The 26953-nt window shown below is 42.7% G+C and overlaps 3 protein-coding genes and 1 pseudogene across 6 annotated transcripts; 1 reads left to right on the top strand and 3 right to left on the bottom strand.

Moving 5' to 3' along the window:
• Positions 1 to 1458: 1458 nt before the first annotated feature.
• Positions 1459 to 5565, bottom strand: LOC109900749 (coiled-coil domain-containing protein 25-like; annotated as a pseudogene).
• A 3185-nt stretch (positions 5566 to 8750) lies between these two features.
• On the bottom strand, positions 8751 to 14381 carry LOC116376509 (uncharacterized). Of its 3 annotated transcripts, none has more exons than XR_004211913.1 (3): positions 10875 to 14247; positions 9857 to 10551; positions 8751 to 9483 (listed from the first exon to the last, which is right to left on the bottom strand). XR_004211913.1 is itself a non-coding variant. In XM_031837175.1 (3 exons), the coding sequence occupies exons 1-2, from the start codon at positions 14276 to 14278 to the stop codon at positions 9950 to 9952; spliced, it is 627 nt and encodes a 208-aa protein (XP_031693035.1). In that variant the 5' UTR covers positions 14279 to 14381; the 3' UTR covers positions 8751 to 9483; positions 9857 to 9949. The 3 variants fall into 3 exon arrangements, 1 of the variants encoding a protein (XP_031693035.1); XR_004211914.1 differs by having other exon boundaries at positions 9857 to 10545; XM_031837175.1 differs by lacking the exon at positions 10875 to 14247 and adding an exon at positions 14254 to 14381.
• Positions 14377 to 19876, top strand: LOC109900747 (N-acetyltransferase ESCO2). Of its 2 annotated transcripts, none has more exons than XM_020496535.2 (11): positions 14377 to 14550; positions 15129 to 15170; positions 15273 to 16176; positions 16306 to 16393; positions 16486 to 16549; positions 16712 to 16862; positions 16973 to 17104; positions 17311 to 17400; positions 18491 to 18634; positions 19097 to 19281; positions 19488 to 19876. In XM_020496535.2, the coding sequence occupies exons 1-11, from the start codon at positions 14405 to 14407 to the stop codon at positions 19618 to 19620; spliced, it is 2079 nt and encodes a 692-aa protein (XP_020352124.1). In that variant the 5' UTR covers positions 14377 to 14404; the 3' UTR covers positions 19621 to 19876. The 2 variants fall into 2 exon arrangements, with proteins under 2 accessions (XP_020352124.1, XP_020352126.1); XM_020496537.2 differs by lacking the exon at positions 14377 to 14550 and adding an exon at positions 14643 to 14880.
• A 528-nt stretch (positions 19877 to 20404) lies between these two features.
• LOC109900748 (lymphokine-activated killer T-cell-originated protein kinase homolog) lies at positions 20405 to 24421 on the bottom strand. Its single transcript, XM_020496538.2, has 7 exons — positions 24288 to 24421; positions 23788 to 23978; positions 23561 to 23700; positions 23219 to 23388; positions 22308 to 22437; positions 21175 to 21348; positions 20405 to 21013 (listed from the first exon to the last, which is right to left on the bottom strand). Exons 2-7 carry the CDS (start codon positions 23964 to 23966, stop codon positions 20790 to 20792), a joined length of 1017 nt encoding a protein of 338 aa, XP_020352127.1. The 5' UTR covers positions 23967 to 23978; positions 24288 to 24421; the 3' UTR covers positions 20405 to 20789.
• Between the last annotated feature and the right edge of the window lie 2532 nt (positions 24422 to 26953).

The raw sequence follows: 26953 nt of genomic DNA, 5'->3' as shown, positions 1-26953 counted from the left end.
ATCTTGTTTAAGGACAATTGTCACGCCCTGACCGTAGATTGCTTTGTATTTTTGTTTGGTCAGGGTGTGATTTGGGTGGGCATTCTATGTTTGTATGTCTAGGTTTTTGTATTTCTATGTTTCGGCCGGGTATGGTTGGCAATCAGGGACAGCTGTCTATCGTTGTCTCTGATTGGGAATCATACTTAGGTAGCCTGTTTTTCCACTTTTAGTTGTGGGTAGTTGTATTTCTGCTTAGTGTTTGTTTCACCTTGCAGGACTGTTTCGGGTTTTCCTTTTGTATTCAGTTCCTTATAATAAAGATGAACACGTATCCCACTGAAGATTCCTCTTCTTCCGATGAAAGCCGTTACAACAATACAATTATTATACCAAGACTAGCCTACAACACCACAATGCAATGAATAATTGTATTGTTGTGAGTACAAAATTCTAGGCTGCGGTGAAAATGTTATTTGAATAATGGCGCAAAAGCCCTGTTCCATTCTGATCAGCTGTGGGTCTACTCTCCAGTTTATCAGATCATCACTCTCCCAAGTCGTCCTCTAATATTGTGGCCACATATGCTCCCAGCAGACCCAGTTCTTCAGGAAAGCTTAACAGGCTCTGGCTTGTCTCCAATCCGTGAGGCTATTCCTCATGCGCCTAGAGCCTAACGCTTCAATATAGGGTAAATATTTGAAATTTTACCTGTAAACTCTGAGTGGTTGTTCTGGGCCCTGTACAGGCAATGTCATAAGAACTCCCCGCATTCTTAGTGACACCATTAGGTAAAATATCTCACATGGTTTGAAACAGTAATTAGTGACATTTTATTTCAAATCTAGACTTTCACCAACATCTGTTTGTCGACATTGACATAGTCTATTTGATTGTGGTGTTGAAAACGTAAACCATGATATTGAAGCACCCTAAGTCTGTATGCTTTACTTATTGGTTGTGTGGTGCATTGGCACAAACTTGTTGGTGGAAAATTCTTTGCATAGGCTGATCATTGTCTGCAGCCGGCTCTGATAGTAGTGTAAATGAAACAGGCAGGGAGAGTGAGCCTTCTGCATGCTTAAGTGGCAAAGTTTATATCCGCGTTTATAAACACAAGGTCAGTTATATGTGGTTGTAAACCTTATTTCGAGTTAATTCAAGGAGGGGGGAGGGTGTGCACATTTTTTACAGTAGGGGGGGTCTTTGTTTTAAAAACTATATATATTTGGGATGGGGGGCATTTTTTTAAACATCTAACTGCCCCTTAACATGTCCGTGACCAAAGAGGATAGATTATAACTGGGATATTTAGTACAGCTATTGGTCCATTACAGACATGCACCTGAAACATGCAACAATCTGCCATCTAGTGGTCCTAAAGAAAATGGAATCCCAAAATGTGAAATAATGTAAAGGTAAATGTAAGTACATTTTAGGTTTCATGTTGTTACAATGGGTGTAACATGATTTTTATTCTTTCAAAGCTGTACATCTATGTAAATCTCATTACAGAAATAACTGGGACCTCTTCTGGGATTGACTCATAGAACAGAACTAATAAAATGAGACCAGAATATGGAATTCTGGCTGAACTCTCAATGACTCCCTTGCAAAGGAGCAACTGAACTGCCACAATACTTAAAAAGTATACGGCTTTGGCTTCTTTTTACAGTAATACAGCTCAAGTTGATGCTACCCAAGCAGTAAATCTCTTGAGAAAGGGTTACCGATGTCAGCGCCACATATCATTATTAACCAACCAAACCATAATCACTCATCAATCATACAGGATCCCATGTGGTAATGTACTGTAACTGTTACCTAGGGTCTTCTAACACATTACAGTAGGTCCGTTTCTCCAGGAACGGTACAATGTAGGCTACTTCTAATCAGAACTAAAACATGAGCTGCCCCACGTATGCTTGCTGTGATAAGTTCCTTGTTTAAACACACAACCAACTGTCAGGTCAGCTATAACTTCAAAAGCATGCCTTTATTCAACAGTTCATAACTTGAAAAATATCTAAATACCTCATCCATGAAACAACCTTCATGGAAAACAGGACATTTGTACACTATGTTCCAGTCCTTGAAATAATACTGGCATGTGACATAAGCATAGTCAACAGTTGGTTGATAAACAGAGACCGGGGCCTATAGTTACATATGACATCCTGTCACTGAGAATAACCCAGTCTTATTCATGTAGTGGCAAGCAAATCACATGCAGATTGAAACAAAGGCCTTTTATTCTGCTTTTAGAGGTTGTTTGGAGTGAAATTGTTTACGCAGATGTCAAATGAAATGCAAGTCCTCCAGAATAATTAATTCGGACACACTCCTCGTGCCTCAACCTGCGTTTCAGTCTGTGTGATGTGGACCAGAGGTCAACCACAGCTGCATCCACACACAGCATTGAGAAATAGAGATGTCACGCTTTATACTGAAAAACCAGCATGTGTCAATTCAATCCCAGCTCTGATCACCCAGGAAGGAGAAAGCTGGTGGTACCCATTCTCTCAACTTTCAAGCAGCACAAACCATTCATTACACATCCCACTTCATTAGCAAAGCTATGTCAACATATTGTCTCAATAATGAACTGGGCAATTAACATACCTTATGGGCAGTTCAGTTTTTGTTTAAAATTTAACTTTGAGCTGATAAACAAGGTGATTTTTATTCACAATGTCAGCAATCTTTCACTGATTTCAAAGAAACATCCAAGACAAACCTTATGCATGGATTCACGAGGACACAATTCACATGTTCCAGTCTCTGGCCAGGACAACGTCTGCAGCATTGGCCAGGTAAATTATTTAAAAAAATGTACATACTCATTTAATTTCACCCATAGACATACTGGTCAGGAAATCATATATGAATTCATATCATTAGGTCAACATGCAACAATACTGAACTGGATCATAGAGCCTGTAAGGTATAGCCGTCCCAAGACTAAATCGTTCGCAGCAGTTTTCTGAGGAATCGGGGGTTGTTGTTACCCTCTTGTCAGTCAAGCAGAGGATGTTCAGTGCAAGAGATCAATGCTGTTGGAATGTTATCCTTTGAAATTCAAGAAGCGTCGGGAAACCAGGCTGTTCAGAGAGTCCTGAAATTTTTGCAAAATTGGCACACGTACTGTTCCAAAAATACAGTAGCAATTTTATCGATCTATATACAATGTCAAAGCACTGTCCGGTATAACAGTGAGGGCCCAACCCGACAATGTTTACTTGCAGGTGGTGGAGTATGTCCGATATTGTCCTTTTACATGAAGTCATCCGAATCATTTCCATCCTGAAAAAGATACAATTATACATTTCAGACATAATGGTCATATTACAACACAGTCATATAACCAATTAATATGCCAGTCTATTTCTGAAAGAAGCAGACTACACATCCGTTTATATTGTTAATCAACTCACCTCAGTTGTTGTCATATTGTCACTCGTCATCAGAAAAGATTAACTGCTATTAATGGACAATTACTGTGTGAGTTTATCATTCACATAAGTGACTATTCACCGTGTTTTGGGATGGCAGATGAAGAGAGGTGATGTAGCTAGGGTTGGACAGAGATAAGAGAACTTACTTGAGCTCATCCAGCTCTCTTTTCTTTTTTATGCCATCTTTATCTTTCTTTTTCAGATCTTGTATCTGGGCCTTCTTCTCGTTTCTCTCTTCCGTATCTCAAGACTCTTTCTCTGCTGCCAGATCAGGGTATCGCTCGTCCTTTGTTTTCTCCAACCTGTTCACAATCTCATTCATCTTCCTCTCTACTGCCACAGTCTTAATCTACAAAACAGTAGACATAGTCTAAATGATCATTTCATAGATATTACTCAAATAGAACACCAATAGAAGCTAAAAAATATATTGACAATGAAAGCTGAGATCTATAAAAGTAGCCTAATAGATCCGAAAGTTACACAGATACATTTTGCCAGAAGAGAGAAATCACTGACCTCCTTGTGCCGATGGAAACCTATTTGGCCTACATCCATGTCCCCAGTTTTTTTTTAGGTTGGCCAATGGTGACAACATTGAAGTTGTTCATTTTACATCCTGAGTTAAAAGGATATCAACATTTCCTGGAGGAGGTTTGTACATTACTATTATATTATTCTAATCAAACTCACCGGGCCACTCAATGTATTACCTTGGATGCTGTTGTTTTTCACAAGCTGTACACAGTCAATCAAGACTTCCTTGGGAATATCCTCAATTGTCAGTCCCTTAGGTATTCTAAGGTACACATGGGCAGAAGATATTATTTCCACAGGTTTCATGTGGATAAACTACGGTTACTATTATAACAGCAATAACACCTCCATAATAAAATAATCAATGACATGCATATTACCACAGCACTATTAGCTGATATAGGACTACTGTACTATTAGCCTAGCTCTAGGGCCACCTGGTGGATATTCTTCAACACTACATAGAGTAATGTATACATAGAACCAACGGTCAGACTCATCAAATGGTCAAATCCTAATAATGTATTTCATGGTTTGAGTTACAAGAAGAAATGGATATGAGTTTCTCACGTCTTCAGGCCATCCATATTTGATGAGATCATCGAATAGTGAAAAAGCAGCAGAAAGTAAGCTGGGTAGTCAGATCCGACACGCTTGATTACAGCTGAACTAGGTTCGGACATGCCTCCTGTGTAAAGTAAAGTAGTCCGCAACCTTCCCTTCCGAAACAGGTCGGAAGGTTTTTTTGGGCTGTTCGTTCACACATTCTTTCTCGAGGCAAGACAAAGTTTGGAGCCGAAGTCTTACGCCCCTTCCTCGGTCAACATCAGGGATTCTTCAATTAAGTGTTTGTCATTCAACGATATTTGTTTTCATGCACATTTTATCGCTTGAGAAATACTGCAGATTTCTTAACTTACAATAATTCTGACTATTTTGCGGAAGTGTATACTGGCTACGGCATCTGAAAATCGCTTGAAAATAGTACTGTTTTGGCTAAGGTCTTTTAAGGGAGTACGCAATCACACCTGTTACGTTCGCCAACCCAAACCATGCGGAAGCCTTAAAACACCGCAGAGCCAGCGTGAAATTTGGCTCGGAAAAAGTACCTCAATCCAGGAATGAGAAATGTGTTGTACTCCGAATTGTCCCATTATCCTGTTACACTGAGATTAAGCCACTGCTAGTTTTCCATGAAACTGCCCTTTTCGTCCACTTGCTAGGTAGCAGAAGTCACTGAACCATTTTGGAATTGCAGTGCCAGCCAATCAGCTCCTTTGTTGTTCAACGCAACGTGCCATTCCATGATGGGTTCTATGGCTACTGCAAGGTCGTTAAACTAGCAGTCATCCAATCTTCCTGGTGTAACAGTTGAGATAATGGGACAATTTTGGGGGGGGTTAATGGGCCAACACATTTCTCATCCCTGGATGGAGCTACGTTTTCCCAGCCATGTCTCGCGCCGGCTCCTCTTTGTCTTATTCTACACAGGAAGCCTGTCCGACCCTAGTGCAGCTGTGAGCAAAATGTGTTGGATCTGCTGGCTAGGTAGTCACTTTGCTACCTCACAATGCTGCTAAAACAATCTTGGTTTGTTACTAGAAAAACACTTCAAATGATCAGCTACTTACGTACATATTTGTCTTTCCCCATGTAGATAGTGTAAGGAGGAGTAACAACTAAAATAAAACAACAAGCAAAGGTTAATAGCTCAAATTTGCTATATCAACAAGGCTTTGGGGCAAATTAAACAAATAATAGGATAATGTGTCTCCAACACTACTAGCTACAAAGTAGGGTGTGGGTAACAGAGCAGTCCATTCTCAGAATAGGACAAAAATCTGCCATTGTCCACATGATGTTAATTCATCATTAATGCCTAGCTAGCTAATCTAACAAGAGCCCTTGCTCATGACCATTACACACAAGAGTCATTGAACGAAGGAGTCTTCTGTATAGGGGAGTGTTGTTAAGAGCCCCGACGCTCACGCTTCGAACACACCGACTGTGTTTTGCGTTTCGACACACCAGAAGTACATTCATTTCCAATGGAACGCTGCATTTGCCTTGCAGCATGCGTTGCAGAGGCAGTTGCAGTGCGTTCTGTGTGGTGCATACGTTCGTATGCATCAAATTGTATGTGTAGACTTGACAGAAAGTAGCAAAATATGAATGTAGATATTTTTTTTTGCACACATATTCAGTAAAAATGTGGGATTACATAAAAACAGTTTGATTGCATAATTTTTCACATTTCTTATTAATTTATTTGCCAAGTATATTATTTATTCGATGACATACACACATGAATTGTGATAGCCATAGTATAATTTCCCTCCAAAATGCAGTTTTGGAGCAAAATGCAATAATAGTAAAGATAGCAGAGTAGGCTCTTTCAAAAATGAGACCAACGTTGAGGAAGGTGGTCTTGATCGCGCTGTTGGGCCGGGACCAGCCCCGCCGAAAGCGCAGGTCTGTGTGGGTCCAGAGATGGTTAAAGTCCCGAAAGCAGGCAGGGGAGTTCCACCGTCTAATTCAAGAGCTTCAACTGTTTGGACAGGAATTCCGAAGTTACTTTCGTCTGGACCGAAGCCAGTTCGATCACCTGCTCCAGGTGGTTGGAGCCAGGATCACCCGGATGGATACTAACTACCGGGAGTCCATCAGCCCAGTTGAACGCCTGGCGATTTGTCTCCGGTAGGCTACATTCTAGTACATTTTTCAAGCCTTTGATGACATAATTGATTGATATTTGATACATTGTTTTGATGTGCAACCTAGCTAGCTAAAGGGCTCTAGTTAATAGTCCCTATTTTACATCAGATGTACTTTTACAGAATGTTCATTGGGACTATAACTTTTCCCAAAGTTGGTTTATAAATCCTTTTTTAATTAAGCAATATTACCAAATGAAAAGGTGCCTTCTGCCCTGATGAAGGTAGGCTAGTCTTCACCAGGATCCAGTTGTTCAAGACAGTTAGTCATTCATTACATTCTTATTGGACTCACATACACTCTTAGAGAAAAAGGTTCCAAAAGTGTCCTTCTTCTTTCCCCATAGGATAACCATTTTTGGTTCCAGGTATAAGACATGGAACCCAATAGGGTTCCACTTGGAATCAAAAGGGGTACTACCTGGAACCTAAAAGGGATCTCCTATGGGGACAGCCAGAGAACCCTTTTAAGTAGATAGTACCATTCTTTCTAAGAGTAGTTGGCCTGGACTACAGTTTATTGATATAGTCATAGACTGAATTGTACTGTTTCAAGGCATTGTTAATGATGGTTGATGAGTATTACAATATAATTAGTAAAGCATAATAAACAGTAATGAGGTAGCTATATGAGTAGATATAATATGTGGGTGGAATTCAAGTTATACACAGTATTGATCATTATTTTGAATTATATTTTAGATTCTTGGCAACAGGGGACTCCTACAGGACCATAGGATTCAGCTTCTGAGTTGGATGGTCCACGGTGGCAGGCATTGTCACCTCTGTGGCACAAGCCATTTGGGACTGTCTGGTTGGTGAATACATGCCTCTCCCCAAGGAGGAAGACTGGAGGGCCATCGCTGCTGAGTTCCTGGAGAGGTGGAATTTCCCCAACTGTCTTGGCTCCATTGACGGGAGACATGTAGTAATCCAGGCTCCACTGTGCTCAGGTTCGCAATTCTACAACTACAAGAGTACATATTCAGTTGTACTCTTGGCTGTAGTAGATGCCATCTACTGTTTCCGTGTGGTCGATGTTGGTGCTTACGGCAAGGGAAGTGATGGCGGGACCCTCCGAGACTCTGCCTCTGGCCAGGCACTTCAGGATGGCACCCTGGATATTCCACCACCTGCATCACTCCCTGGGGCTGAAGACCTGGGATCTGTTCCCCACGTCTTCGTCAGCGATGAGGCCTTCCCTTTAAGACCCAACCTCATGAGGCCCTACGCTGGACGCCAGTTGCCATTGCCAAAGCCTGTAAGGATCTTTAACAAACGACTGTCCAGGGCAAGGTTAGTTGTTGAATGCACCTTTGGGATTCTGGCAGCCCAGTGGAGAATGTACCGGAGAATGCTTGGTCTCAGCCCCTCAAATGTCGATGCCTGCGTGAAGGCCACATGTGTTCTCCACAACTACCTGCGGAGGTCATTCCAGGAGCCGCTCCGGATGGCGATGGACACGCCAAGTGGTCACCTTCCTGATGTCACCAGGGCAGGTGCCAACAACGCCCCCAGACAGGCACTCCAGGTGAGGGAGAAGCTGACCACCTACTTCTCATCGCCAGCAGGTGAAGTCCCATGGCAATATGCCGTGGAGTGAAACGGCTCTTTTAAGAGCCCCATAACAAAGGTTATTTTAAGAACCATCCACCGTTGTCCATAAAATTGCATTTTTCCCCCAGATTACTTTATGTATCATTGTCTCTCTTCATTTGGAAGCAATATTGAAGTGAAATTTGGGAGTAAAGACCACACCTTAACCCCTTCCCTCTCCCATTAACGTCAGTATTATACACACCTGGCATGGTACACCAGGTGAGCGGGAGCACTAATTAAGGTTATACGACATACAGTTAGTATGATAAAAGGGAAAAGGTAACCTAGGGTCCATACAAATAGTACAGTTTACCACCATGTTCACTGGTCTGACAAAATACAGGTGGAAAAAAAAATTAGGAAGAGAATGTGTTTTTACTTTCATCTTGTCTTAGATCTGCAAAGGTGTAGGGAAGAAATAAGCAGATTAAGTCTAAATTAGATATTAATAAACAACTGAAACAACTGACTATGAAAACATAATTTAATAAGTATTCAAGTACAGGAAAGAACATGACAGGTATGTGTATTGTAAAAATGTTTTTTTTTTTAACTATTGAAAGAGGTGTGTGTGCGTGCGTGTAAAAAAAAAGATGTTTTTAAATGAATGTGTAGCCTGTAATCTGTAAGAGAAGAGCATGTATTTTTGGCACAACTGCAGACCGATACAGGGACTACTCATAAAGCCTAGACGTAGTAGGGGAACTTCAGACATGGCCATAAAGAGAGAGAGGGCAGGATACTGGAGATCTGAGGTACGAAGAGGTGTCTCTCTGTCTCTGAAAAAAAGGGAATAATATGTAGCCATAACACAGCTAAACAAACAAATGGCCCCTGGATGTCACGGACCAGTCGATGGAACATAACTTTTTGTGAAGTTTCAACACCCTGGTTTTCAAGTGGTTTTAAATTAAAGAAATATATTGACCTTTAGTCTTGTAAGAGACCAAGAGCATCTGTGTAAGAGACCAAGAGCATCTGTGAAGACTCTGTATGAGTTTCAATTCAGAAATCTATGTAACACTAATAATAAATGCTATAAATCCTAAGACTTTATAAACAAATGAATTGACTGAATTTAAACACAACTGACGTGTGTGAAAAGAAAGGTACAATGAGGGAGGTCAAAACAACAACCAGACAACTCCTCTTCTCTTCCTGTCCTTCCTGTGAGCTTGTCTGTTAAATTGACTCCATCTCTGGAAGGGAAGAGAAAAACAACACATACAAAGCTTAACATAATGACACCATAAAAGGTGAGATTTATGTTAACTAAATACTGCTTGTATAGTGTAGTTAGTGGCATAAATATAGGAACAGTAAAGTTGGTAATACTTGCTGTTTACTCATGGAATTTGTATTTCAGATCAAAAGATGAATATGACAGGCAGATATTTCGACAGCAAACTGTAACTGTAACCCAGAAACAACAGCTATACATTTGCCTCATATTAATACTTTGATCTGAAATACCAATTAACCTACATGACTATACTGTAAAAATGACCTACTTTACTTCACTGTCGCACACTTATGACACTACCTGTGATGTGGAGAAAAAAAACAACATACCATTGAACTCGGCTTCGAAAAGCAGCTGATACATTTTAACCTTGACTGCTGCTTTTCTTTGCTGAGGCAGCCTCTTCAGTGTTGGCACCAGGCTCATGGCAAAGAGGGTCTCCTTCCTGTGATCATCAGGTTGGGCTGCATCCCGCTCGACGGCTTGGAGGAGCCTCTGCTGAAATTAGTTGAGTGGATCTGGGGGCTGGTACCTCCGATGACGCCTGGTGTGACGTTGTTCCTCTTCGTTTCTCTGTTTCTCTCCACGGCCACATCCTGTTCAACGAGGTCCTCAGTGGTCACTTCCGTGAGGTTCATAATAATCTCAGGTGGTCCTAGATCCAGAGGTGCTTCCTCCATTTCATCATCTTCCATGGCTGCAACGGTGGTGGTCATACTCATGGATGATGTTGTAGAGGGTCTCACTCCACCGGTGGAGGTGATGGTCGCATTTGTAGGTGACGTTGAGGGTCTTGATGCACCGGTGGCGACAACACTTGTGGATGACGTAGTAAAGGGTCTGGCTGTAAAATTGCCACTCATTGCCCGAGGCACAATAAATGGATCCAGAAAAGAAAGAATGTGGCACAAGCGCCAAGGCTGCTGGCCTGAAGCTGCTGACCCAGACATCTTCTCTTTCTCTGCCCTTCTCTCTCTCTGATACCTGTCCCTGAGTCCTCTCCACTTCCTCCTACAGTCTTCTTCTACATAGACATGAACATGATAAGCCAAACCATTACCTAGCATAACTATAGTTATTAGATAGCTATCATGGACTTGTCACCTACTGTACACATAGACACACACGGTTATGTGACCAAATTATCAGGGTACAGTAGTATCTACCATTTCTATTAATCTAGAAATACACTCACTCTTTCAAACATTATTATTTGGGAAGGTTATCAAGGGTAGTAACTTGCATAATTTATTTGACTATTTCTTTCACACACACCTCATTGGCTAGGTTAGCTAGCTAGCTAACGCTAACTAGCCACATCTAGCACAAGCTCACTACTAAACTGACCTGGCAATCCTACTATCGTGGACACTTGTCTCCAAGCAGCATTTTTTGTGTTTATGTCCCTGTAGCTGTCAGCAGTTGTGTCAAAAAGACACGGTTTTGAGGATACTGCGAAAATTATTCTCTCCTCCATGTGTCCAACTGCATGCGACCATTTGCAAAAGGTACCTGCATCAGTATAGTTGCCTAGGTGCACAAAATGTTAAGCAGCAGTGATGCCCTAACACAGTCGGTGTGTTCGAAGCGTTAATCTTACCATTAACACGCGTCACTTGTGGTTTGGTTTTGGAAGCATAAGGAACTTATCTTTCATATCAGTGAGAAATTATTTTGAAAAAACAAAAAGGTTAAATTGATACACACCTTGATAGTGTTAGTTTTCCCACACGATCATATCTCCATGTTACAGCGCTTGTTTACAGTAAACAGACAAGCAGCGGCCACATATGCTAATTAGCTATCTAGCGTGCTCAGAAAACCTGTGCATAAGCGTAAGAGCCAATTTATGCTTGATCCGAAAATGAAAATGTGGTCAGAGACTCCGTAAGGAGGGTGTGACGCAATTGCAGAGCCTCCAGAGGCACGCAGAGGCCAAATTGAGCTCTGTACCAATGTCCTGTGTGCCCACCGCCTCCCAAAACTGCTTAAACAATGCTGTGGGCTCAGTATAGCTCCGCATTGACATGATTGATTGATTGATGGTAGGTGGGGGCGGGCGGGAGGTCCTGTATAAACACAAACTCACTAATCTGGTACTGGTATACCAACATATTGGAGTGATCCATATAGGTCACATAACCGTTGTTACATACGTAACCTTCATTATGTTTCACTATATTGGATCACTCCAATATGTTGGTATACCAGTACCAGATTAGTCGGTGCTAGAAGGACCTGGCAAGCCAGAGTCAAAGTCCCAGAGCGGGACCAAGACGTTGGGGCCGTCAATGTGGAAGGGTGGGTCCCGGCACAGTCCCCGGAAGGGGAGGCGAAGCCCAGGACCGCTGAACCAACCGCAGAGGGAGGTGCCATATTTACCCGATATCTTGCAAAGGTGCAAGAGGAAGCCCAGCTGGCCGCAGCACAGATATCAGCGAGGGGCACTCCTCTCAGTAGAATCCAGGACGCAGCCACATCTCATGTTGAATGTGCCACCACAGATCCGAGCACTGGCCTGCCAGGCAGTATGCTGTCGTAATTGTGTCCATGATCCAGTGAGACAAAGAGCTGGTCTGTTGTTCTCACTGACCGTGTCCGCTCCCCATAGGCAGCCAGTGCCCTCACAAGGCACAGCATGCCGGAGGGAGGCCCAGACCCCCCCGCCACTGCCGGGGAGGCGGGGGTCGTAAGCAGACAGGATAATAAGAGATGTTCACATGTCTGTCTGACAGAACCTTCAGGAGGAATGAAGGGTTGGGGCGGAGAGAAAACTTACTGAAAGAGCATGGAGCTCACCCACCCTCTTCATGGAAATAATCGCTACCAAGAAATCCACCTTCATAGAGAGGTGTTTCAGGGAGGCAGACTCCAACTGTTCGAAAGGCGGCTTTGTCAAATCTGCCAAGACCACATCCAGATCCCAGCTCGCCATTGAGCGGGTCCTAGCTGGACGCACGGGACAAACCCCTTTCATAAACCTGGAGACCAAGGGATGGCACCCCTATGGCTTCTCCATCCACTCCACATGGCAGGCAGATATAGCGACCAGATACCCTCTCAGGGTAGAGGCTGCCAAACCCTCATCGAAGCGAGACTACAGGTATTGGAGGACATTACTGCACCCAGCATTACTCGGGCACAACCTCAATACCAGTACACCAAGAGCCAACCGCCAGAGCAACTGGTATGCCGCAGTTGTAACCAGCGCCCTTGCGCTCTGCATGGTGTTCATTACACCCTCCTGTAGTCCTAACATGGACCATTGGTGCCGTTCAGTGGCCAAGCCCACAGACTGAGGCGTTGCGGCCTCGGATGCCACAGAGTTCCCCTGACCTGAGACAGCAGGTCCGGTTTCAAGGGAAGTTGCCAAGGTGTCCCAGACAACAGGGACAGGAGAAGGCTGAACCAGGGTTGTCTGGGCCAGTATGGGGCCACCAGCAGCAGACGATGCTCTGCCATCCTGGTCCTGTCCAGCACAGCCTGGATCAGGGGAAAAGGGGGGAATGCGTAAGCTCCAGCCCTGGCCAATCGTGAGCCAGAGCATCCAAGCCCAGAGGCCCTGGTGGCTCCGACATGGAGTACCACAGGTAGCAGTGTGCATTGTCCAAGGAGGAAAACAGGTCCACTTGCACCCTCCCAAATTTGTCCCACAGGTGCTGCACCACCTGGGGATGTAGGCTCCAGTCCCAAGGTGGCGGGCCCTCCTTCAAGAGCATATCTGCTGCCACATTTAGGATGCCATGTACGTGCGCTGCGCGTAGAGACGCTAGACGTCCCAGAGCCCAGAGAAGGAGACCGGGAGAAGAAGCAGAGGAAGGGTGTGTCAGATGACCTGCCGGGGCCAGCCTCTCCTCTGGCACCCCGAGCGCATGGGTCCCCCAGGCACGCCCCAATGGCGGTGACGGTGGACACCATCACACCTGTCACAAAGACAAGCCATAAGCTCAGCCAAGCCAACAAGGCTACGGAGCCCTGGGAGAGCTTATGTCGTGACCCGCTTGGAGGAATAGGAACCCGGTGAGGGATAAATTACCCAGTACCTCTGCAAAAACCAGGGAAGACCCACGTGGGAAAAACAGGCTGTTGCTTCACCTCACGATGTGCCCCTCCCTGCTGTCGACCCTTAGCACGAGGAGATGAGGCAGGAGAGGGACCCCACCGTCGTTCGGGTGCAGGTGGGTGGCAACAATCCGTCTGCCTTGGACCCGGGGCCTGAGGAGGCGGTATGAACCGTCTCAGGGTCTCCTGGTCCCCACAAACCTTATCGGTCTGCTCTAGAATGTCAGCCCTGCGGTGATGAGCAAATGTGCTCTGGGGAGCAGCTGGAAGATGGGATTGGGCCAGCCAGACATGGATCTGTGTATAACTGCTACAGTAAGTGTGTCTTTTTTTATTTGAAGGAGTCTTTCTCGCTGATCAAAGGGACATATGTTTCAAATGCCATAACGTTAAAACAGCGTCGGGATTGTAGTTCACATGAGCCAGTTGTGGGCGAAACTAACATTAATGGCTGAAAACTTTCGGGAGAAGGCAGACTAACGTTTCATCTGCTGGCCTGAATGTAAACAAAAACTAACTATTTTGATTATGAGACATGAAAGCTCTCTCACAAGACATCAAACGTTGCTAGTTAACAAAACGATTCAAGAAGATTATCTAGTTAGCTCAACTAACGTTAACTATGTACAGGCTAGCCAGCTAAAAGACAAGCTCAACTTCTCACCTGCACTCGTGAAGTAAAACACCATCCTGCATGAATGGAAGCAACTTTTTCAAACCTGAAAATACATGTGCATCATAACGAGATAAGCACAGAGTTCATGATAACTGTGCTGGAAGTTGACACGGAAGTCGTCGCTGTTTCCGCTTAAGTGATGTTGGGTAACTGTTTTGCAAAGAGGCGCGCGCTATTCAAAACAGTCTGTGAAAGAACCGCGGGGAAACAGAACGCTGGTTGTGGCAAGCAAACCACAGTTCCACAACTTTCTAACTTTGTTACGTTGTGGATAACGTCTGCTTGGTATGTGTTTGTGGAAAAACAATGTATTTGATTAAAGTCAGTTAGCAAAAGTGTTTAGATGGCATGACGTTTTGATTTTGAAAGTCAGCTACTGTTAGGGTGTATTCATTACGTTTTGTAACCGTTTAAGAACCAATCGGAACCGCAAACAGGCATAATGAATACACCCCTGTGTGCACTTCAACTCTACGCTAAATTAGCTAACGATTAAGAATCCCGTCAGGCACAAAAACGATTATCTAGCAAACTTCTAGCTAAAATTAGTTTAGTAACCTTTTGGTAAAAAGTTGCTGGCAAGTTTGATCACTTCACGTTAGCTACTAACGTTAGGTATGTTTGCCAGACAGTGTTGTAGCTGGGTAGTTATGGCAATCCATGATGATCCCTATAATATTATTCACTCAGCCACTGAACCCTGGCTGGCTGAGACTGCTGTCTTCATAAATATTTAGCGTCAAGATATTTAACAATAACTGTTCAGTGTTTAAATTATGTTTGCATTTCAATGATAATGTATTATTGTTGTTATGCTAACTGGTTACGCATGGTTCATTTACTGATGCTATTTATTCTTCCAGTGAAGTTAGAAACATGATGCCTAGTACTACAAGGAAGCACAGGTGCGTTACAAGATGTGCATTAGTCCATCATATGTGTTAAATCAATCAATCATGCATATAACATTGACTAACATCCTTATTATTCTACTACAACATTTGTAGTCGCCCAGCTGAAAGGCCTGTCAAGGATGGAGGATCTCCCCTGAAAAGAAAGTCACCCCGGCTGCACCAGTCTCCACTAAAGAAGATGTCAGCCAGACACCAGGAGAAGGAGAACTGCCCATCCCCTCAGAGATCACCAGCTCCATCTCCCCTAAAGATTGCTCAGAAGAGAGCCTCTCCATTCCAGCCTGCTGTGGTTACAGGGTCCTTCTATGGTAAACGCAAACCTTTGTACCTGACACCCCTGGAGAGGAAGATGCTGAATGAGACCAAATCACTGCCAAGGCTGACCACTGTGGATCCGTATGTAATACTGACGGATGCTGAGAAAAAGAGGATGATTAACAGTAACAAGGTCAAGAAAGTGGCCGCTGTACACCGTGTGAAGACTGGCTTAAAGGGAAGCTGCAACTTCAAATCAAGCTTGATCAATTCCTCAAAGCCTAAAGCACCCACCAGCACAAAGCAAGTGGAGCCGAAAAAAGGCATCCCCTTGACCTTCTGTGGTTTAAAGTCTAAGCCCAAGCCTAAGATCTTCGTTGGGGCTGCCTTTTTCAGCACAGGAAAAAAGACAGCCTCCATTGTCAAAAAGTCTGCCCCGAAATCTACCAAGCCAGCTTTGAGTTTTGAGAAAACAAATGCTCTGGTTCATTTGTCAGAGGGAAAACAAGAAAAAAAACAAAAAGCCCCATCTCCAAAGCGATGTGCTGTTGTAGTGAAGAAACTGCAGGAGGGGCTGCAGTCTCCACCCAGTGTCCAGGATTTGCTAAAGAGTCCAGAGTCACCTGAGGCCCTGTCACCCAGAGCTATAGCAGAGAAATATGGCATGACCAAGGATGTCAGCATTGTGTTAAACATATCTTTGTCTCCCACATGTTCAGGATCCCCAGAAATAAACACTCAGGTGAGCTGTATATCACTGGAAACGTGTTTAGCCTGATTCTCAATGTCTGTTAATCCTGTGGGGAAATAATTAACAAAGCATAGTGTATACATACTACATTTTATTATATTGTTCTTTCACTGTTTGTAGGAGGACTTTATCACGGATGCAGGCTCTCATGCAGTGTTTGATCTCAGTGATATTAGCCCATTAACCTGTATCAGCAGTCCAGTCAAAGGTAGTTTTTTTTGTCATTGGTCAATTATCATTCATATGTTTTTACTTCAAATCAAATGTCTTTTTCATTTATGATTTCTCTCTCCCCTTTAGACTCCTTAGCTGATTCTGTAGAATCCTCAGCTGTGTGTACAATCTTTGGATCTGAATCAAAGAGGTAGGCAAAAACCACTTCTGTTTATTTTCAGCTAAAATGGTTTACTGCCCTCCAGGGAGGAAATGATTTACAGTCTCGCACGTGGTCAAGTAGTAGTACCTCTGTAACACTGTATACAGGAGTGTATATGCCTTTATTATAATGTTTATTTTCTCCCTGTAGGCCCCAGAGGAAAGCAGCTCAGGCATCTCCAATGAATTGCAGCACCCCCTCTTTCCTTGGTCACCCCATTCCCTCTGCTGCTAAAGAGAGGAGAGCCAGGAAGAAGAGAGATATGAATAAACAGGCTGAGGCTGATGATCAACTCATCATTGTAAGTAAATCATTTGATGTACAGATTAATGGATGGAAATGTTGATGATGACTGTTACCTCTCTCTCCCTGCCATCTGTGAGCTCTGCTAATGCTCTGTGTTTACCTCAGGATGCAGGCCAGAAGCAGTTTGGTGCCACCACGTGTGGGTCATGTGGCATGATCTACAGTGCAGACAGCCTGGAAGACAACTTCCAGCACACACAGTTCCATAAGCGTTTTCTGGACAGTATTAAGTTTGTGGTGCGTACGCCCAGGCGTTTCCTCCCTCCTACTGATGTGTACAAGTTGCCCTAAGGATGTTGCTTTTAGAGTGGCTCATTATTTTTTCCACAAAAGCTTAGCCAAATCGTCTGCCATGGTTTAGTGGGGGGAAAATGTAACTGACCACTCTCTCTCTCTCTTGATTTCTGACGGCTGCTTAATCAATGTTTCCTTCTCGTTCCCAGGGTTGGAAGAAAGAGAGGGTGGTAGCAGATTTCTGGGATGGAAAAATCATTCTGGTTCTACCAGATGATCCAAAATACGCTGTCAGAAAGGTACAGTACTTCTCTTAAATAATTCCCTTCTAAAATAAAAGACCCACAACCTTCAACGGAGACAGTTTTTGAACACTGGGTTGAACATTGGTCTACAAAACTCCTTGCGCACATTCATGGCCCCCAGTAACAGAGACAGCAAAGCAACCCCACAGCATTATCAACCCTCCCCTTTGTTTGATTGTAGGGAGGGTGTTATTTCCATTGAATGCTTCATTTGGTCGCCAGTTAGCGCTGATCGTTATTGCCAAAGAGCTTTAATTGTGTTTAATTGGTCCACAGAACATTTCCCCGGGATTTAGGCTTGTTTAGGTGGGTTTTTGAGACGTTCAATAAGGCTTAGATGTGCCTCGGTCAGAGTGTTCCTATGTTTACCAATGGCCAAATTAAGCATTCAAAGAAAAGATCACCATCCTCCCAGTCAAACATGGGGAAGGTTTCGATAATGCTGTGGGGTTGCTTAGCTGTTTCTGGTCAGCAGATTATCAAGGTGTTTTGGATTGCAATGTTCAATCCAGCGTCCAAAAACGGTCCCTTTTGAAGGTTGTGGGTCTTCCAGCCGGACAACAACCCCAAACACACATCAAAAGCACAGAATTGGTTCAAGAAGCGCTGGACTGTTCTGTCATATCTATAACCTATGGTGAGAGCTGAAAACAGCAGTTGGTGGAGGGCATAACCTCAAACATTGAAGAATTATAGCAGTTTGCTGCTTAAGAGTGGGCCAAATTGCTAGTAGAATGGTCCAGTAAGCTCATTGATGAACAAATGCTTCTATCTTGGCCGAAGGCTGTGCAACCATGTACTAGCTGGGGTGCCAATAATTTTGTCCATGCCATTTGTCTTTATTTTCTCAATTTAAAATTGTAAACTTAAGTTTACAAAAATAAAATTGTTTCTGCAATGTTGAAGTGTGGGGAACTAAAGTTTGCAACTTCAACTTATTTTAGAAGAAATTGTGAATTATTTAAGAAAAGTGCAAGGATGCCAATATTTTTTTCCACAACTGTATCAATCACATCAGTTTGTGTTTATGCATTTGGTGTGAATGGAATTCTGAACCCACTTGTTCATGCTTAATGTTTATTAGGCAGAAGATGTGAGGCAACTTGCTGACAACGAGTTGGGCTTCCAACAAGTGTCCCTCAGCTGCCCCAGCCAGACTAAAACCTATCTGTTTGTGAACAGTGACAGGATGGTCGTCGGCTGCCTCATTGCAGAGCACATACGACAGGTAAAATCAATTTTCTCCGGTGCTGCTAAACTTTTGCGCTCTGTTCAAATGTGTCACGCTCCAAACATGGTAGATTTTTCAGTAATGGATCAGGAGTATTTTACCCGACTATGGTGACGTAAAGGCCTGTGATAATGTTAATTTCTGGTCGCGTGCTTGCAAAAGATGAAGTTTGATTTATCAAGAAATTAACTAATATACGCTCAGAATCAGACGTGAGCTTTAGTGCACGGTCATTCCTGCTGTCGGGATGGTCATCTGATGCCTCATTGCAGAGCACATATGACAGATAACTACCAATAGGGGAGTACTCAAGGAGATTCAATCAGGTCTTTGTAAACACACTTGGTTCGTTATTCTCGCTTTCTAACTAGTTGTAGTTGGTGAGTGGATTGCTATCTTACAGGGATATTTAGCTGAGTGACTGATGAATGATTGGGCTATCTTGCCCTTCGTTTCCAGGGCTTCAGAGTGCTGGAGCAGCCAGAGCAGACTAAGGACATGACCAAGGAGGATTTCATGGAGCACCACAGGGTCTGGTGCTGCTCTATCACCCCAGAGAAGGCCATCTGTGGGGTCAGCCGTATCTGGGTGTTCAGCCTGGCCCGTAGGAAGGGCATCGCCACAAGGATGCTCGACACCGTCCGGTAAGATAATTATTACAGGTTGGGTAGTGCTAACGACTTGAGATAAATGGATGTTGTTAATGTAAGGGATGTGGTCTGCACAATGGAAAATGTGGATAGCTACTGGTTTGAGGGTGCATTCGTTTCAGTGATATATAAACAGTTATTCCTGATTTAACCAGGAAAGGTCATATCCCATTTTAATGAATGTATTTCTGTCATTTCAGAAACTCCTTTATGTATGGGGGCCACCTGACCAAGGAGGAAATCGCCTTCTCTGACCCTACCCCAGAAGGCAAACTGTTCGCCACAAAGTACTGCGAGACGCCTACGTTTATGGTCTACAATTTCATTGGTTAAGGCTGAAATTACATTTGACATATTTTGGTCCTTTAATGAGTATGTGTTAAACGTAGGAAAATATACATTTACATTATCACACTACCGTCACCACTTTTAAATGGGACATACATCCATTTCTAATCACACATTTTAAAGCCCATTTCATATAGAATGCTAAACTGGACAATGTGTAGTAACTTACTTTGAAGAGATGGTGATTGATCTCTTCTACATCTTGTACATAGTTTGAATAAAATCTTTACCTCTTATCACACTTCAGAATCACAATTTCTTGGAAAATACATGTCATCTTCTCGTGAAACAGGTGCATTTTGGGTAGAGTAGTTTGTCAGCAATATAACTAACCGTTATGTGCTGCTGCTTACAGAAATGCATTGTGAGCTAAATATCTGTACTGAGCAAAAATATAAAACGCAACATTCAAAGATTTTGGTCTGGCGTGGTTACAGTTGGTCTGCGGTTGGTACTTATGGTAGCGAAATTGACATTCCCCTGAAACAGATTTGGTGGACTTTCCTACAGTCAACATGCCTATTGTGCACTCTCTCAACTTGAGACGTGTTGCAACAAAACTGCACCTTTTAAAGTGGCCTTGTCCCCAGCGCAAGGTGCACCTGTGTAATGATCATGCCGTTTAATCAGCTTCTTGATATTCCATACCTGTCAGAATTTTTCCTTTGAGAACACATTTGTGCACAATTTGAGAGAAGCTTTGTGCATGTTGCATGTGTTCAGTGTATATAACACAGTTACATTGATAAAGATACAATTTCAGTCAGGCTAGTCTTAATGACGATGAGCATCTAAGCATATTAATTTAATTGCATGATCATTAACAATCTGACTGCTTCAGCTGAGAATTCCTTCCTCTATTTTACATTACATGTTCAGTTTCAGATTGTGCTGCACAATGTATGCCCACATCAATTTGACATGAACACATGGCTACACATGACACTAAAATGCTGAAGTATTAGTCTTTAGAAAAGCAGCTTCTTTAAATTGTTTATCAATTTACTGAGACATTTTGTTTACTACAATTCACCTAAGAATACTGTACATTGCATACATACAAGTCAAGAGAAACAGGAAAGGTTTCTGGATACGAAAACAAGACTAGTCAACATTACAGTATGGTTTGAATGAGATGAGACTAGTCTAACTGATCAGTCTATGACAATGACGTTGTCTGCCTGCATGTTGGACTCCAGAACCTGAACTATTTGGGCAGCCGACGGGCGTTTCTGTGGATTCTCCTCCGTGCAGAGCCAGAAGAGCTCCACCATTCTCTGGTAGGCTCCCCCAAGACTCTCAGAGTCCAGCGCTGGTCGGGTGCCCAACCTCTCATAGTAGGCATCCTCATCAAAGTCATCCTCGTCCATTGAGACATCTAAAAAGAGAAGTAATTTTACAATAAACTTTTATATCTAAGCAATCATTGAGCAAGTGATATTGTTTGACAAACAGTGACAAATCTCAGATCTACGTAAGGGAAATAGCCTTTTAAAAAGAGCTCTAGATTCAAATCCAGAGTATGAGAACTCTCCTTACCCTCCTCCTCACTGTTCTCAATCTCCAAGTGAGGCATGGCCAGAGTCATCATCTCCCACAGGGTCAGTCCGTAGGCAAAGATGTCTGCCTTGTCCGTGATCACGCCTCCCTCTTCCAGAGCCTCCTTGGGCTTCCATGGCTCAGTGCCAACGTACTCTGCTTTGGGGTTACTCACTGAGAGAGGCAGAAACAGGAATAGGTTTAAACACGTTATACAGTGATTGAAGCCAGGGTTTTTAGGCATAGTGGGAGTTCTTACATTTGACCAACAGTTTATTTGTGGTTCTCAGAAAATCCCAAAATAGAATGTAAAGATCTTAAAGTTGGGAACATGTTTAAGAAACTATTGAAGAATAAAGAGGAATGTATTTGCTTTGAAGCCTAAGTAACAGAAATGGAGATATTGTAAACATTTTTTATCCCCTTTCCTTGCCAGTGTTAACATCTCTTAACTATAATTAATCACACATTGCTCAAAGCATTTACAAGCAAGCTGCATGAAAGGGTGAAACTATTACCAATTTTAGTCTATATAAAATGATTAATGTGCATTAAACAAAGTTCTAGCTCTTCTGCATTTGGTTTGAGGTAAACTAAACTCTTATTGCATTTTACTTGACACCCGGAATGAGTCACTTTTGCCTAGGCCTGAAGCCTATTTCTGAAATACAAGAATACATAAACTTGTATTGATTGTGCCCTTTTCATTGAGAGGTTCCATGACCTCATGAAAACAGGCATTGTTTACATGGCAAACCACCTGTACATTGTTACTCTATACCCCTCCCTACAGCATCACTACCATGAATTTCCAGGCTGTGTTTATGAGAAAGCCCTTGGCATTCGTTCCATTAGGCTCATGACATGAGTGCGTGCAACATTGTGAAAATCATCTACAGGCTACTTTGCAGGAACAACAGAAGTTTGAGTCCTAAACCAGGCTAGTAGGAATGTACTTTGTTAAAGTCTAATCAGTGTTTACACCAGACTAATTTCTCAGGTTCACACTAACAGTGAAAAAGGCAGGTTGTCTGACAACATGGGGAAACGAGGCCTAACGACCAAAATACCAAGTAATGCCTATTTTCCACAGTGTTTAATTGGATGTATTCAGCTCAGATGGTGACATCTACCTTTCATATTCTCATCCAACTGCAAGGAGACTCCCACATCGCAGATTTTGACAGTCTCAAAGTCACCCTTGATGACAACATTGCAAGACTTCATGTCGCCATGTAATAGCTTCTTCTCGTTGTGAAGGTACTGGAGAAAGTGGAAATACATTTCAGTGTTTCCTTCCTATACTTCTAACAATTGTACAGTCATGTGTTTGACTCACATTAAAAGATGGAATAACATGAAGCATCTGGGAACAATGAGAGGGAAAGAGAAAACAGGAACATTGATATTTAAGGGGATTTTCATGGTGGCTTTTAAAGTTTATTTGGTCATAGCTAGGCAATGAATTAAAGAGCTCTACACTCAGCAGTGACACTTAAAAAAACACCCCCTCAGGGGATTACAGAACATTTGAAATCGTGAACCTCAAATTGTTTTTGTAATAACACCAATAGAAGAGAAACTCAAAGACCCTTCACCACATGTCTGTATTCACATCAGAGGAGGATTGACTTGGGGAAAAGACCCTTCACCACATGTCTGTATTCACATCAGAGGAGGATTGACTTGGGGAAAAGACCCTTCACCACATGTCTGTATTCACATCAGAGGAGGATTGACTTGGGGAAAAGACCCTTCACCACATGTCTGTATTCACATCAGAGGAGGATTGACTTGGGGGAAATGTATAAAAACAATCTTCAATTACATTTGCTTACATTACATTTGCCGACTTCCCCAAAGCATGAGAAATGAATAAAGGCCATCCATATCAATTAGCCGATCTGTATAATCACATCAAAGCCTATACAGTTTACAGTACTCCTGGTATTACAGCTTTCTGTGTACATGCACGCTCAATTACCCACCCCTTCCAGACCTAGACCAGGTGTAAACTGGGTTCAAAAGATGAGTACGAGGTTACCTGTAGGCCACGCGCCACATGCAAGGCCACTTTCTCAATGGTGGCAGCTGAATAAGCCTTCAGGCCCTCCTCTCTTCGCCACTCTATCAGGTCATTCAGGGACTTCTCCCCACCATACTCCATGGCCAGGCACTTAGAGCCATCATTGGCAGTGGTGAAGGCACGGAATCCTGTCAAATCATATGGCTGTTAATACAGATATCAAGAACCAAATATTGCATGGACTGGGATTTGTTCAACACAATCTTTATAATATGTACAAGTACGGTAGCCCTTTTCATGTAGAGTATAGGTCATTACACTTATAAAATAAATAAATAAATACAACATTTTCATTCTTACCAACAATGTTTGGGTGCTGCAGGCCTTTCAGGATATTTGCCTCGTCACAGAGTCGTCTCTGGTAGACACCCACCTGCTTTGAGGCACATTTGTTGTTGATCTTTTTGACAGCCCATGGAGACAGGTTCAGTTTACCAACTCTAAAAAAACGAGCACATGGGAACATGGTCATAACTCGTGACACATCAAAACCATTGGTGACATTGAAGAAGCTAAACAAAACAAACCTGTTCATGAGATACACATTCACCCCAGTTCCACATCCCAGTTTCTTCATGAAAGGGGAGGCAGGGATGGTTATGGGAGTTCTAGGACTGGCAGAGCTACCAGAGAGAAGGATCTTCACCCTGTCTGGTTTGCAGGGCGTCTTGAATCCATTCACATCACTGGCAATAGTGGAATCCATTATTTCCTAGATCTGTGAATAGAGATGTGACAGATGTAAAATAATTGTTCAATGCTAGCACAGCTGACTGGCTAGCTAACGTATTATCTAAGGCTAGGCCACTGATCTAGGCGAACTTTTTCCCATTCATAGACGGTAATGCCTTAATGCCTTAACAGTAAGTTACATATCGGCTAGGCTAACTTCAACAACCGTCAGTGATCTAACGTTATCGCAGGGACCCAAAGTTAGCGATCATGCTAATTTACTCAAACGTACGATTATGATCGTTTTATGTAACTAAAGCATAATGGGATAAATTCACTCATTATTATTTCTTACCAATTTCTGTCTTGTAGCTAGCTATGTCTTCATCACAAAACCTGCAGAAAACGCGCCCAGCCTTCGTTCAAAAATGGATTACGTAGGTCAAGTACAGGCGCGCTAGAAGGACAAACGGCACGTCTGTCAAATGAAAAAGCGTTTTAAAATATGTAATGAAAAGGGAAAGCGGATGCCTAGTCAGTTGCACAATTGAATGTATTCAACCGAAATGTGTGTTCCGCATTTGTAACCCACCCCCTCTGAATATGTAGCCCATAGATATATACAGTGATTGAGCCATAGGAGGGTGTTAGCACCTTAATTGCTCCGTTCCAGCCATTATTATGAGCCGTCCTCCCCTCAGCAGCCTACACTGCTCAGATTGAGCCCACCAACTATTTGAAATACAGGTCAGTGGCATGGACACACTGGTGTATAATATAATGTCATGATGTAGCTAATGGTGCTTCTGGTTTGATATATATATATATATATATGCAAGTAAAATACATGTATTACACCAGCAGAGGGCAGGCATAGGAGCTAAATAGAGAGGTATGTTGTTTGTGTGGACCTTCAGTCTATGTGGATGGTGGGTACATGTAGATGCACCAACGTGCTTTAACCTACATTAAACATCTTACAAACGTATAGTGCATGTCATGACCACAGGTTATAAATAGGTAGATGTGACCAGCAGTGGTGTGTTGAGCAAGGAGGATGGCCCTGTGGTACCATAATATATCAGATTCCAAATCAATGAAGGCCTACTGTAGTGCACTGAAATGTGAGATTCATGCAGAGCCAACTTGTCAAACCCATGTTGTTTATCTCTCTTATAAACAACAATTATGTTCAATGCATGTGTGTATTTTTCTTGACTGATATGGTGTGTGTTCTAAGGGGAGAAAAGATAGCTTTGGGTATGCAAATATTCTGCACTCTCTCACAGACTGTTTACGCAAGTTTTTAAAAAGTTTATTTATCTTACATTTTCATGTTTGGGGCCCAAACCCTGGACTCTAGTGGCAGAACAGATATCCAGATTTTCTGCAGATCAAGGGACAAATCCCCTGTTTAATTTGTTATTTAACCAGCCACATTTGAGCAGATGTCTGCTGCAGCCTGCATGTGTGTCTGAAATGATCCCAAGCACAGTTGAGGCACACGTGTCTTACCCAATTTCTCCACATGTGCATAGCTACACGACATCCCCATAGCAATGGGCAGACCATGCCCCATCCATACTGCCCTTCCAGGTGGTACTGCATGCTGTTTAATCACTGGTGGGAACCATTTCAATACCCTAGTTGTTTCCCCTCTTTCATTCAGCACTATATTGTAGAAACATAGTTTAATATGAAGACAGTGCATTGTTGCTACATGTTTTGGTTGTTTTTATAGACATATGTGTTCCTTGGTCAAACCTCAGTGTGGGCTCTGGAGGGGAAGAAAGAGCTGTCCTCAGCTCTGCTCAAATTGGGTGGAATTGGGGAAATCCACAATTTAATCACTTCATGCATGTTTTCAATGTCAAATGTTGTTCTGTATACATGGTTTATTTGTCCATGGTTTTACTTGAATAATCAACTGCATTTTGACAATTTCTTGCTTATTGTTTAACTTTAATTTGGATCATATCCAGTGTGCATGTGTTAATCCATTCTGTATATGGACATGTCAACAGAATGTGCATGTTCCAACAGCAGCTTCATCTGAACATTCAGACACAGGAGATGGAAGACTGTTCAGGAAATCCAGGCCAAAGGCCACCGATAACTCTTGCTACTTTACAATAGCAAACAGCGGCTGTCAAATCTTTCTTATAGAGTTGATCCTGTCCAGAATACTCATGGGAATATGGGGGAGTTCTGGAGGGCTCTGGGGTAAGCAGTTCGAAGTGCAGCCTTGGAACATACTCATTTTTTAAAGTTACACGTCAAGTAGTGCTGATTGCTGGAACTGCCCTTTCTGTCTGAGTTATGTGATGTGAGCCTGCTCTGAACAATGTGGTTTCTTTCCATAAATTAACTGAAGAGATATAGTTGTTGAGCCCACTACCCCTTGCACAAAATCACTGTAAATAGATTCACAGATTGTCATTTCAAATCCTCATACAGAGCTGACTCAATGAAACAGTCATGGATGTTGATGCCAGAGAGGCCTTGTGGGTACAATAGAGGATAAGAGTCAAATGGTTCCTTTGTCCATCTGTGAATTCCACTGAAATATCCCTTAACAAATATTGTCCTCATGTCATACCTCAAATAAACGGTGTTGTTTGTCTGTGTTTGGCATAAAACTGAGGGTAGAAAATAGATTGATACAGTTCCAGATGCTAAAGACTCCCACAATCAGAGAGTAAGAACCTCGGTGTACCAAAGACCCAAACATTTGATATGATAAAATGAATAAGTGCTATTACCTGCATACCAAAAAATATTTAACATTTAAAAATAAAAAATAAAAAATAAAAAAAATCCCCCAATAAAAGTTCAAACATGTTGATTAAACGCATCTTCCCCTCACTCGTGATTCAAGGTCTTTGTTCTCGGTAGGCAACCCTAGTCCTGGAGTGCCGCAGTTTGGGAAACCCTACTGTAGCTATAGTATGGGATAGGATTACTTCGCTTTCTACTGAATTGCCTCTAACCTCATTTTAATAAAAATAAATGTCCACACAA

This window comes from Oncorhynchus kisutch, linkage group LG12 (assembly GCF_002021735.2).
Source record: "Oncorhynchus kisutch isolate 150728-3 linkage group LG12, Okis_V2, whole genome shotgun sequence".
In the NCBI taxonomy this organism is placed as follows: domain Eukaryota; kingdom Metazoa; phylum Chordata; class Actinopteri; order Salmoniformes; family Salmonidae; genus Oncorhynchus; species Oncorhynchus kisutch.
Note: the sequence above shows the minus strand (reverse complement) of the source record. Positions and strands in the feature narration are given on the sequence as shown.